The sequence below is a fragment of the Trachemys scripta genome, chromosome 2 (genome assembly GCF_013100865.1).
Source record: "Trachemys scripta elegans isolate TJP31775 chromosome 2, CAS_Tse_1.0, whole genome shotgun sequence".
Taxonomy (NCBI): Eukaryota; Metazoa; Chordata; order Testudines; family Emydidae; genus Trachemys; species Trachemys scripta.
The window spans coordinates 173568886-173581435 of NC_048299.1; the positions used below are offsets into that span (position 1 = coordinate 173568886).

The 12550-nt window shown below is 39.5% G+C and overlaps 1 protein-coding gene across 4 annotated transcripts in view; it reads left to right on the forward strand.

Annotated features, from left to right (window-relative positions):
• Positions 1-10824, forward strand: part of NUP153 (nucleoporin 153) — a 64134-nt gene extending 53310 nt beyond the window's left edge. For 3 of the 4 annotated variants that reach the window (XM_034762342.1, XM_034762344.1, XM_034762343.1), the window contains 5 exons: positions 831-1025; positions 1552-2400; positions 4596-4964; positions 7436-7726; positions 8691-10824. In XM_034762342.1, coding sequence (XP_034618233.1) covers positions 831-1025; positions 1552-2400; positions 4596-4964; positions 7436-7726; positions 8691-8854 — 1868 coding nt within the window. In that variant the 3' untranslated portion in view covers positions 8855-10824. The remainder of the gene's footprint in view (positions 1-830; positions 1026-1551; positions 2401-4595; positions 4965-7435; positions 7727-8690) is intronic. The other variant, XM_034762345.1, reaches the window with a different exon arrangement.
• Positions 10825-12550: the final 1726 nt, after the last annotated feature.

Consider the following 12550-nt stretch of genomic DNA (forward strand, 5'->3'; position numbering starts at 1 on the left):
GGGGGGGGGGGGAAATGGGCGGGGCCAGGGCCTGTGGAGGGTCCTCTTTTTTTTTATTTATTAGATATGGTAACCCTAGGTTTGGGTGATTGAGCATAGCATTGGGAGTCTGGAACTCATGAGATCTAGCTCTTTTATCACTGACAGGGGTATGTGGTTTTAGACAAGTCTCTTCTTTCTGCCTTATCACCAGCCTTTCCTCATCTCCTCTAGTCTTTCACAGTTCTGGCGGGAGGGAGTAGCTTTAGCAACCAGCAAAGAGGAAGGAGGAGGAGGGGAGGAGCCACTGCTGCTGCAGGAGTGTTTTATCCTCTGTTCAGGCTTGCAGGGCAGAGGCAAAGGAGGAAGAGATCTGGTTGGAATTTGCTGATGAGTCTGCCTGGTAAATAACTCCTTACGTCATGTCATTTTACAAATTGGGGTAGCATTAATTCCAACTCTGGTAATTTACCTTCTGTCCACCTAAATTTCTCCTGCAGTTTCAGTTCGATACAGACTCCTTCACTGTATATCGTAAATAGCTGAGGTATGTTGCTATAGCCTATGAACTGCATTAGCCCTTTAAACCTAGCGTTGGCTGCATTTTAGGGTGCTTCAAGTAATCCCTCTGTGTAGTCTGTATGTTACTTTTAAGTTTGTAAAGCTCTTCAAGATTCTTCAGAGATACTAAATTATATTTAAGATAATCTGGAGGTTTTGTTTCCGCCTCCTGTGCTTGATCAGTTTATACATCTTGAAAGTGTAGCTGAAACTTAAGAGCTTCATAAAATGGTCATATTTATTTATTTTATAATTTAAATAGACTTTTAACACTTTCCTTTGTTTTCTAGGGGGTTCAGTGCCTGTGACTAGTAGCAGCACATCCTCTTTCTCCGCTCCTTCTGGAGGATTTCTGGGATTAGACAAATTCAAGAAACCTGAGGGAAGCTGGGACTGTGAAACATGCTTGGTACAAAACAAAGCAGAGGCCACAAAGTGCATAGCTTGTGAGAATGCAAAACCAGGCACCAAGCCCGAGCTCAAAGGTAACGCTTCATGAAGGAAATAATAATTGCACTCTTTCCGTTGTTTTCTATCAGTTGTAGTGGAAAGTTTGGCACATTTTTTCCTGTGTGTGTGTGTGTGTGTGTGTGTGTGTGTTATATCAGGGGAAAAAAAACAATTCACAAATGACTTGTTAGGGCTCAGCATTGTCTGTGTGTGTATGTATGGGGGGAAATATCTCTTGTTGGGGGGGGGGGAATATATTCTTGTTCTTAAAGTATTCCATATCACCAAATCTGTTAACTTTTTATATTCACTTCAAACTTCGGTTTAGAGTGAGTCGTAAATACAGTTCTTTGATCCTAGTTGCGGATACAGCACCACTCATTTGAGAGGGTCTGTATGCTAAAGTAACTGACAATCTACAAACAAAGGGCATTTCTAGTAAGAGTTTTTGATATAATTGGCTCAGGAGAGGATCAGGATCAGAATAACAGTGTTGTTGCAGAGCAGGACTTAAGTGCATGTGTCTGTATTACAAATGTAGTCTATTATTCCTTTCTACAGGTTTTGGTACTGCTGCTGTGTCCTCAGATGCTGCTGCACCGTCATTTAAATTTGGTATTCAGTCATCATCCTTGGAGTCATCTCAGACATTAGGAAGCACAGAAAGTTTTAAATTTGGAGAACAAGGGGGTTTGAAGTTTGGTATTACATCAGAGTCGGGATCTGTAACAAACAACATGACTGGGGGCTTCAATTTCTCTAAAACTTCAGGGGACTTCAAATTTGGAGTCTCTTCCTCAGACTCTAAATCAGAGGAGAGTAAAAAAGACAGTAAGAATAACAATTTTAACTTAGGACTTCCCTCTGGTACAAGCAATCCATCTACTTCAGCATTTCAGTTTGGGACATCCAATCTTGGACAGCAGGAAAAGAAAGAGGAACCTGTTTTAGGGGGTTTCAGTTTTGGCACAAGTTCTACTGCCCCCATAGCTACATTAGAGAATAAAACAGGAGTGAGTGGATTCAGTTTTGGAACGGTGGCAGAAAAGGAAGTTGCAGCAACTCCTTTTTTATTTAAACAGTCAGAGGAGAAAAAAGATGAAACTCCTTCAGCCAAGGGAGGCTTCACTTTTGGCAGCATGGAGCCTGCATCTGCCTCACAGTTTGTCTTGGGAAGGACAGAGGAGAAACAGGACTCTGTTACCTCTGCTACTTCATTAGTGTTCAGGAAGACGGTTGACAATGAGGAGCCAAAGGCGCAACCCGTCTTTTCGTTTGGGAAGTCTGAGCAGACCAAAGAAGAGAGCACAGCAAAACCCCCATTCAGTTTCAACTTAACAAAACCAGGAGAGAAGGAAACTGAGCAAACAAAGCCAGCTTTTACATTTGGGGCACAAACCAATACTGCAGGTAAAGAATCTCTTGCCTTAAACTTTAGTTGTCTGGTCAAGTCCATGAAGTAACAAAATCAAGTCACTGCCAAGAAAACAAATATATTTGAGTGATTTCTTCATGTGTTAGGTCTGTAGAAAAGCTTTTATCTACTACATGAAGATGAATTTACAATTTTGGGTCTTAGAGGATAACAGAATTGTTACAATTTCTCTATGGACTTCAGTGGAGTTGAACACCACAGATTGAAACGTTGACAAAATATTTACTGCACATAAGAACCATTTTCTAGTAGGCCTTGCCTAAATACAAAAGTTGTACCTCTCGCTTTCCATACCAGCAGTACAGTGTGGGCGCAGTTATCCCAGTGTAAAGGTGCCTTATACCTGTGCAGCTTATTCCAGTATGGGATGGGGAATATGCTATACCGCTATAACTGTGCCCACATGAGAAGTTATACCAGTATAACTATATCCATAAAAAAAGATAAAATAAATCACAGCCCTAACTGAAATAGTTATACTGGTACAAAATCTGGTACTAGTATATTGTCCCGCATTAGCCCATATATTGGTAATATCTCCACCTTTGCAGGTGAAAATGAGCTTTTTAGTGATGTCGCTGCATAGAGGGCTTTCTGGCTGTTAAGTTCCAGTGGTGCCCAACTACCTGTCAGGTTTTAAAACTGACTTTTTTTCTCTAGAGGATTAGCAAAGAGTTTTGTCAGTAACTCTGACTAAAAATAGTGTTTTAATTAGTCTTTTCATAGTGTTATGTTGTTCGAAATCATAAAACTGCATGATGATGTTGCTAGATAAACAAGAGAATGAAGGCCCAGAGTTCTGAGATGAAATACCATGACACACACATATTTACAGTGCTATTTTAATCCCAGAGTCAGTGTCATCAAGGAGACTTGTTAGTTCTAACTGAAGAGATTTGTGACAGTCCTTTATGGCGAAAGGGGAACCTAATTCCTCAGAGTGGCCCCATCTCCATCCCCAAAGAAAGGGGGAGATGAAACAGAGGCCTAAATAATAGAAAAATGGAGACTGAGAAATGAAAACAAGATGTCAGACAATTAAGACTGAGAAATGGACACAGCAACAGACTTAGAGAAAGCTTAAAGCAGGGGCTCTCCAACAGGGGTTTGGGACCCCTCAGGGGGTCATGAGGTTATTACATGGGGGGTTGTGAGCTGTCAGCCTCCACCCCAAACCCCGCTTTGCCTCCAGCATTTATAATGGTGTTAAATGTATTACAAAAGTATTTTTAATTTATAAGGGGGGGTCGCACTCAGAGGCTTGCTATGTGAAGGGGGTCACCAGTACAAAAGTTTGAGAACCACTGGCTTAAAGCTTTGCCTTAATTCCAAAATGTGAGTAAACTTAGTTTAATGTCTTAAAACAAAATGGTTGATGAAGAAATCAGACTGAGGAGAGTTAGTCTTCTTTGCTTTTGTAGGAAATCTTGAAGGTACTTAAATATGCATATTTTATATATGCACTTTTACCAGACAATTTTAAATGATTTTCCAGATAGAACAGGGGTTAATTAGTAAACTTTAACCCCCATTAGGGATAAACAGGGCACCCTTGAATTTATGTGAAATTGCAACTAGGGCCTGACCTTGCAGCCTTTACACAGGCAAAGTACTCACTTTAATTGTTGAGTTTTGCCTGACTTAGGGAAGCAGGATCAGGTCCTTAGATTCACAGTGGGCTGGAGAAGAAATATCTCTAAATCAGTCTGTCCCTTCTCCCCCCGAAGTAGGATCCATTTAGCACAGCCATGAAACTATTTGTTCTAATGTCTCTTGGAATAATTTACTACCAAGCATTTCCACTACTGATGGCACAAAAACAAAAAAACAAACCTGAAGTACTTGTACATATGTAATGCTAGTTCATATTTCCTTAGCGAACACCCCTACTGTTGCCAGCCACAAGTAGAGCCAAGACAGGAGTGCCTTTCCTCTGCTTTGTAGTCTTCTTCTTAACCCCCTTCCCTCCCCCGGATTGTATTTTTCCTGGGAAAGAGACCAGTTTATGCATTTCACCTTGGTTTTACATGGGTGAGATAGAAGCTCTGATACTTAGGTATCATCCAGTGTTGTTGTTGGCATACAGTGCTTGAAACAAAACGTATGTTGTGCCTTCAGAGCCTTATTTGCCATTTCTAAAGTAGTTTATAATTGCTTTCCTTCTTTTCAGATCCAGGGGCAGCAAAGCCAGCCTTTGGTTTCTTGAGCTCTGGTTCCTCCAGCACAGCCATACCAAGCACTTCTGCTAACAGTAGTAGTGTGTTTGGCAGCTCCTCCTCTGCCTCAAATCCTCCACCAGTTGCCGCTGCCTTTTTGTTTGGACAGGCCAGCAACACTGTGAGCAGTTCTGCATTTGGCAATGCCTCCGAATCCAATGCCCCTCAGTCATTTGGGTTCTCTCAAGAAAACAAACCAGCAACCACATCCTCCAGCACAGGTGCAGCTGTTGGTTCATTTCTCTTTGGTTCAGGAACAGGCAGTAACAATACTGCAACCCCTGGTTTCAACTTTGGGGCCACAACCACATCAAGTTCTACAGGTATATATACAATTTAGTGCTGGGAATTTCACTGTTGTGGGTAGATGTAGGACCAACACAATTTTATTTCCATCAGCATTTTACTGTGGAGAATACATGGGCTGCGTACAGGGCTATTCATTATTCTTTGTACGACAAAGGAGTCAAACAGTCATTAGTGGGGCTATCTTATTATGACAAAAATGCCTAGCTCTTAGTACTTTTCATCAGCATTTCTCAAGGACTTTGTCACAGAAATTTTTAGGAAAAGTCATAAGGCATTCCTGGTGGAAAAAGGCATAAGTATTAGAAACAGTTTAAGAGCAAAGTGTCACAGGCATTCTTTTATACACCACATAACCTCCCTATTTGGTTTCCAGTTCATATAACTAGAGTTCTGCTTCTACTATAGAAACTGTAGAGAAATTTGATTGAAGTTATGGAATATTGCTGTACCAGAACCAGTTTTTGAAATTCCAGCTTCCGTTCCCAATTTTTTAAAATGTGAAGAGATTTTTTTTTTTTCTTTTTTCAAAAAACCCTCTTGGAAAAGTTAAAGCTCTCACTAAATGTTGGCTGGTCTGGGTCCATTTGTTGCCACAATATTGTTGCTGTCATAGTTCTGTTGCTGAGCCCTTGGTTCTCAATTCGCCTCCTCTGCAGCTCAGATCAACTTGACAGCACTCAGGTTTCTCAGTGAAAATGGTTCATTTTTTACCTTCCCACTCAATCTTCCACATATGAAAATCCTCAAATGTCATTAGTATTTTTAAGCACAGAATTCTTGACTTCTTTACCTTAATGCAGCCTTCATTAATGCCGTGTTTAAGCACAACACTCATGCGTTTGCTGCTGCTACTATGACAAGTTCATTTGAGATCAGATTTGTTTCTTCCAAGTTAATGGGTTAAGAACAGTGATCCTGTTTATCTCCTACTGATTCAGACAAATTAAAGATCAGAGTCTAAAATCCTAAAATGTGTTATCTAATTTGCCATGAGTTTAACTTAAACTCAGAGATACAGTGCAAGGCTCAAACCACCCAGTGATTTAAGTAAAATTTATTTTGTTATTCTTTCTATTAAGAAGCAGAATTTAAATTTGGTTGTCTCCAACGCTCATAACCCCGGAAGTTATGTTCAGGAACTCTTTGTGCCAGAAGCAACAGTTCAGAGTTTGGATCTGGAATTGCCATATGAAGAATTCCACATTTTTTAAGAACAAATAATATCCTAACTCTGAATTACAGCTTCTTTGCCACCACACCAGCGTGTCACTTTGAATAAATTGCACTGAATCTGAGACAAAAATGACATGATATGAATTTACTATTATTTCTAATGCAGAAATCCAAAATTGTATGTGCAGTTAAACAAATCTGTTTTCCTTCATTCCAAGTTATAGTGCAGTAGACCATGCTCTTTTTCTCAGTTGTGTAAGTGCTGCCTGAAATGTCGTTAGACGAAATGAAAAGTCATTGAAATAGTGATACTTTCTACTTGACAGATGTGTTCCCTGTGCGTTCAGTTATTACTGGATGTCAGTTATATGTTTCTCTACTGCATTTTATTTCTGTTAGCACAGCAGAGCAAAGGCAGCTAGGAGAGTGAGCTAGGTAGGGTTCTATTTCTCCTATGGATCATCAGTAGAATTGTTTTACTGAATTCTAATTATTGTGAAATTATGCACAATTTGAAGAAAGTGAAATTGTCATTGGTGGCCTAATTTGGCCTGCAGGACTTACATTACTGGTGAGTCAGCTGTGACTGCAGCAGAAGGAACCCAGTTTAACTCAGATCTCAGGTTGAGTTTGTGGGCTCAGTTATTGGAAAAACCCCAAATCTTATTGAGCACATTTGACATGGAATCATTAAGACAATAAACATGGGCACCCTCACCCCGCCACTTCTAGACAGGAGTAGAACCACACTTTAAATGTCTGACAGAAAAGTTACTAAAACTGAATAAATGTAAATAAAAGTTTGCAAACTGCCCTCTTTGTTATTGGCTTGATGTGACACAAACAACTTTTAACAACTATATGAATAAAAATTCACCATTAGTGTGTACCTGCTATTAGATCAGATAATTGTGGTGTTTGTGTTGAACAATTTACTTTATATAGTGACCATTTCATGTTAAGTATGAAATGCAATTTTACAGGTATTTAGGCCAGGAGTAAAATTCTCTTTTTAAAAAACTGACAGTAACCCTTTATGCAGAGTAGATGTGCTGTTTTCCATATTAATTTTCATGTTTAATATAATGGTACCAATTGCACTTTTTTCTGTGCTTGAATTGCTACTTTCTGTTTTATGTACTCCAGTTGTTGTAGGGGTTATTTCAGCTACTTCAGATTTCTTTTGTAGCATTTGGTTGTTAATCCTGAAAGACGATGCTTTAAAAATGAAAGCCTTCTTGAGTTAGTTTTGTCCTTGCAACAAAACTGAATGCAATACTTAAATTTCTGGTCTGCTTCCTTGCCTTTCTAGGTTCTTCCTCTTCATTTGTGTTTGGCTCTGGGTCTTCAGCACCTGCTGCCAGTCCCAGCCAGCCACCAGCATTTGGTGCCAGCCAGACACCAACATTTGGTCAAAGTCAAGGTGCCAGCCAGCCAAATGCTCCAACTTTTGGATCATTATCATCAACTTCATTATTTTCAGCTGCCTCTCAGCCTGTACCTCCAGCCTTCGGGTCTGTGTCAAGCAGTAGTCAGCCTCCTGTGTTTGGACAGCAAGCAAGCCAACAGCCTGGTTTTGGCTCCGGTACAACACCTAATTCCGGTGAGTGGAAGCCCTTCATGTCTGACATCTATTTTGGTCCCAAGATGTAGATTGTTTCTAGGATGAATTCTCCTTAAATGTTCAATGAGTAATAAGGCTACATGGGATTTCTTGCCAGCTTTTGGTAAAACGCTACACCTTTTAAGGAATAAATTAAAAAATAAAACAATCTCCTCTCTCAAACATAGTGCATATTAAACACTTTATTACAGATAAGAAATAGAATCTGATTACTATAACTTGTATTGTCCATTAACAGAATTATTCAGTAATTTGCCTCGTTCCTAGAAGTCAGATGTTAGCCCCCACCTTCATCAGGAACTTCCCCACAAAATTTATTAGGGTGAAATTAAGATTGCAAGCACATCAGTGGTTTGTGTGTTTGTTCTCTTTCAAGAATGTTAGTGTTAAAATTGACAAATCTTAGAAAAATACAGTATGAAATATATGAAATTCACACCATGAGGTTGAAGGCAATGTGACTTGAATATAGTCTAAGCCTGGACAAGGCCCTGCACTCGTGAGGATCCTCTTCTGTCACCGTAGTTTATTATTTATGATTGTTTTGATTATGGTAGCCTAAGTAGTATTTTCTCAGAATAGAATGCATATTTGTTACTAAAGGGGAAAATTTCCCAGCTTCCTTGTCTTTGTGTGTGCTGCACATATTAAAAGCTGCTGCATTCACAGGGCCATCACCTTTTATCTGAATCAGCAATGCTGAAGTAGCTATTGGCTTAAAAGTCCGTCCTCCATGAAGTTGCCCAGCTTAAATGAGTTAATATTTTTAGTGTAGATTTTAGGTTAGTTACAGCAATAGCTACTCTGGTATCACTGCTTTAGGGAAGCCTGTAGTCTTGTTGTGACACAAATTTATATGGTAGAATGGCAAAGGGGAAGAAATGTGATTTTTGTGTGTGCGCACGCATTGGAGGTTTTAAACGTAGACTTTGTCTTTTTTTAGGTGCTGTATTCCAGTTCGGACGTAGTGATAATTTCAGCTTCACAAGTAATAGCCCAGGAGTGTTTACTTTTGGTGGAAATCCTGGTGCACCAGCGCCACCAACCCAGCCTTCTGGCTCTTCAGGATTTCCATTTAACCCGACTCCAACATTTGCAGTGGGGTAAGAATATCTTTAAGTGACTAAAAGGGTGGTGGGGGGAGGAATAAGGATCCTAATTCATAGTGTTGAGTATGTGCAGCTTCTAACTCCCAAATCAGTCTTCATTTATATGATTAGTTTAGGTGTTCACATGAACATCTATGAACAATGACCTCCATATAAATTCTTAGAATTATGTTAAAAGTGACCGACTAATGGTTTTGGTGCCAAATCTGACATCATCTTAAGGGGGCCTGATTTTCAGATGTTGAGCCATCCGTCCTCTGAAGATCAGGTTCTTTTTAAAGTGTCTGAAGTGAGGCACAGAATCACTTTTATACATGAAAATTAGGCCATCTTTCAATGTTTGCAGACTTTGCATCTACTTTAAAGCCAGCTACTTATTCATCTTGTTCTGTACTGTAATACAGCAAACGTGGCTGCTTATTTTGTTTCTGGAATCCTTCTCTTGCTTTGGATTTTATGACTTGTGGGCCTGGGTAATTGCTGTCAGAATACATACTATTGCAGATGGTTATTTTAAATTATTCCAGAAAAATCCTGAGATTTGCAGTGGCAGCATGCTAGACTTTTGACTACTTCTGAATTCTTTTTGACAGGTCTAACGGGAAAAATATTTTCTCTGCTTCTGGATCTTCAGTTTCTGGGCGGAAGATAAAGACTGCAGTTAGACGTAGAAAATAATTGTCAGTGGTGGTTAGACAGCAACTTTCACAACAGCTGGTGCCCTGCACTTATTGGATTGTACCTCACGCTGGGTTTAGCTGAAGTCAGATCTGCCTAAAGAAATTCAAAACTCTGCTGTCTTTTTCCCCATTTAGTTTTTTTGGTAAGAAGTAGAGTTGGCAACAGGAAGGTTCTCAAACAAAACTATTTTAGAATCCAGCAATTTCTTTATTCAGACTTGGCATGGTCTGGCTATAGACATGAATATAGCCCGTACAGCAAATAGCTTTGTATAATACCTCTTCATCTGCACCACTATGTGCGCTCATTTGCGTTTACTGACGCCTCAAAACTGTAATTATATCAGTGAAGGGATTCTGTATAGAGTAGAGAATGTTGATAATGAATGATTTCTATGCTGAGTTTGTGCTGGTGTATGTGTGAAGTGAGTGAGTTGGGTGTATTGTGCACTAAAATTTTCTGATAGAGGAAGACTGATTAAAGGATGGTCCCTGCTAAGGACTTGTTAGATCTGTAGTTCTCCATTTAATAATTATATGCTATTTCTATATTTTCATTCTTACGGCTCTTTATCACCTGTCTCGCCTTTTTGTTATTTTATTATGAAAAAGTGTAAATACATTTTTGTTTCTCTTTTTTGGCATAACAAATCTGTGAACTTGAAATTTTAATTTTGTGTTACGGCAATTTTTGTTTAGTATTGTCTCAGATTTTATTATGTAAATCCCATTATTCAAAGTTGCCTAAATCCATTTGGAAAATCTTTAAATAAAATTGGGAATTCTTAAAGTGAGTTTATTGGCTTTTCTGATCCATTTTTGTTTGGACCAAAAACCAGTATTGTACAAAGTATTAAGTATATATTTTTATATTTACAGAAATGGACTGTGGTGACTTTGGATAATAAGGAAAAGTTTAATATTAAAGCCATGTTTATTACAGTATAATTAACATGTTAAACCATGGGATAAATGCCATCAATAAAAATTATGAAATATTGTTTGTTGTAGTTTTAACTCACAATGAAGCCTATCTGTAAGATTAAGCATTGTGTCCATCAGAATAGAGCTCATACCTCCCTGCAACATTTCTGCTTTCAACAGAAATACTGAGATTGGTATAAATGTGTGCTCTGTGATTTAATGGATCCTCTAAACAAGGGGATGTCCAAACTTCTCAACCCAGAGGGGCTGTAACTGGCTACTTACCTAGAGCCTGAGGGCTGCACCTAACTTGCATATACATTTACATACTTTTAAAAATCAAAATAAATGCACCTAACCATAATATTTGCTTGTACTCTTATTTTACTTGATTTAATTAAAAGTGCTGTTGCTTGGAGTTCAACAGCACCGAAAACCAACAAAAGAGCTGTAGCACATGGGACTGAGGCTTAGAGTGTATCAAACTGCAAAGCACTTGCGGGTGACCTGGCTGATTGGTTACGTAAGGTTGGCTCCTTGTCATTGTTCCCAGCTGGAAAATATTTTCCTAGTATTCCATGTAAGCATGTGTAACTGTCATGGGGCTCTTAAGTGATTGCAAATAGAAGGGATGGTGGTCTGTGAGACTCTAGTGAAGATGTTAGAAAGTCTCTAAACCTAGAATAATCTGAGCTCACTGGGGAATGGTCAGACACCCACCTCTGCTGCCAAGATAGCACTCCATGGGGTGAACAAATTGTTTATGGTCCAGAAACAGACTGGTGGGACAAACACCAGTGGTTGCATTACATAGTTCCAGGAATGCCTCCTTACTTATGTGTACCTTGACAAGAGCATCCATTTCCCTGAGGAAACAAGCTTCCTCAGATTGTTACTGGTCTGTTGGGATGAGGGTGGTTTAGAGGTTGCATGGTATGCAGCAGCATCTGCCACACATCCATTTAGAAGTTTATCCAACTGGACGTTCAGAAACATGAATTTGCTAGAACCCAGGTATCCATTCTACTGTGTTCATAAGTTATGTTACATGGGCAGAGGTGCTACATGTGGTTAACACTTCAAACTTCGCTGGTGTAGACAAATCCAAAGCCTACTCCAAGGAAGACTCCTCACTTAACTTTCTTCAAAGCATGGAACATTTTACATAATGTTCTAGCCTATTAGAATTACTAAAGCACAAGCTAGTACTAAAAATGTTAAAAATTAGGTGTTTTGATAGCTAAGATATCTGTGGCCTTAATCACTTATCAAATTATATTTTTAAAATGGAAAACAGCTTTGTCGTTAAATGTGCTAGTCATCTCTGAAAACAGGGAACTTAGTTATACTCTTAGCTGCTTCATTTCAGAAGTTTGACTGCTGGAACCTCAAGTTTCTCTTCACTTCCAAAATGGGGGGGGGGGGGGGACAAAGACATCTATCTTATCTTGCTGTAAAAGCCTAGTGGGGACAAGCTGTAAGTCAGTAGTAGTCTCACCTAGCTCCATTGCTCTAAGCAACACCAGAAGACTTAATAAAAATTATGCTGGTCTGTTTCCAGTAGGGCTCCCCTTGGTGGAGCTGTACAGGTGATGGGAACAGTTGGAAACTTGGGAGGGGCAGCTCACCTACTTCACTACTACTGTACTGATCACCTTTGAAAGCACTAATTACCTATTTCAAGGGCTCAACTGCCTTCAGTGCAGTTAGTTTACACTGTCTACACTTGAGCTATTACCAAACATTAGCTAACCTCAAGTGACTTTGGCCAAACTACAAAATAACACTGAGGATGCAGCAAGCTCCCACTACTTTATTAAAGCCAGCTCTATATTTGGAAGGCTTTGCTGGAACAGCTATCAGCATCCCACATTGGCAAAGCACTCCTAGTGTGGACAGTTTGCCAGCGAAAGTGCACTTTTACTGGTGTTTCCCACATCCCTGGCCTCCCATAACAGATTACACTAGCAAAAGCACTGTTTTGCTGGTATAAGTGCATCTGTTTGAGGGGCTTTTTTGAGCTACAGTTCACAGCAGATGATGGGCTAACTCACTCAGGTTTAAAGCACCTAATTCAAACTAAGAGATAG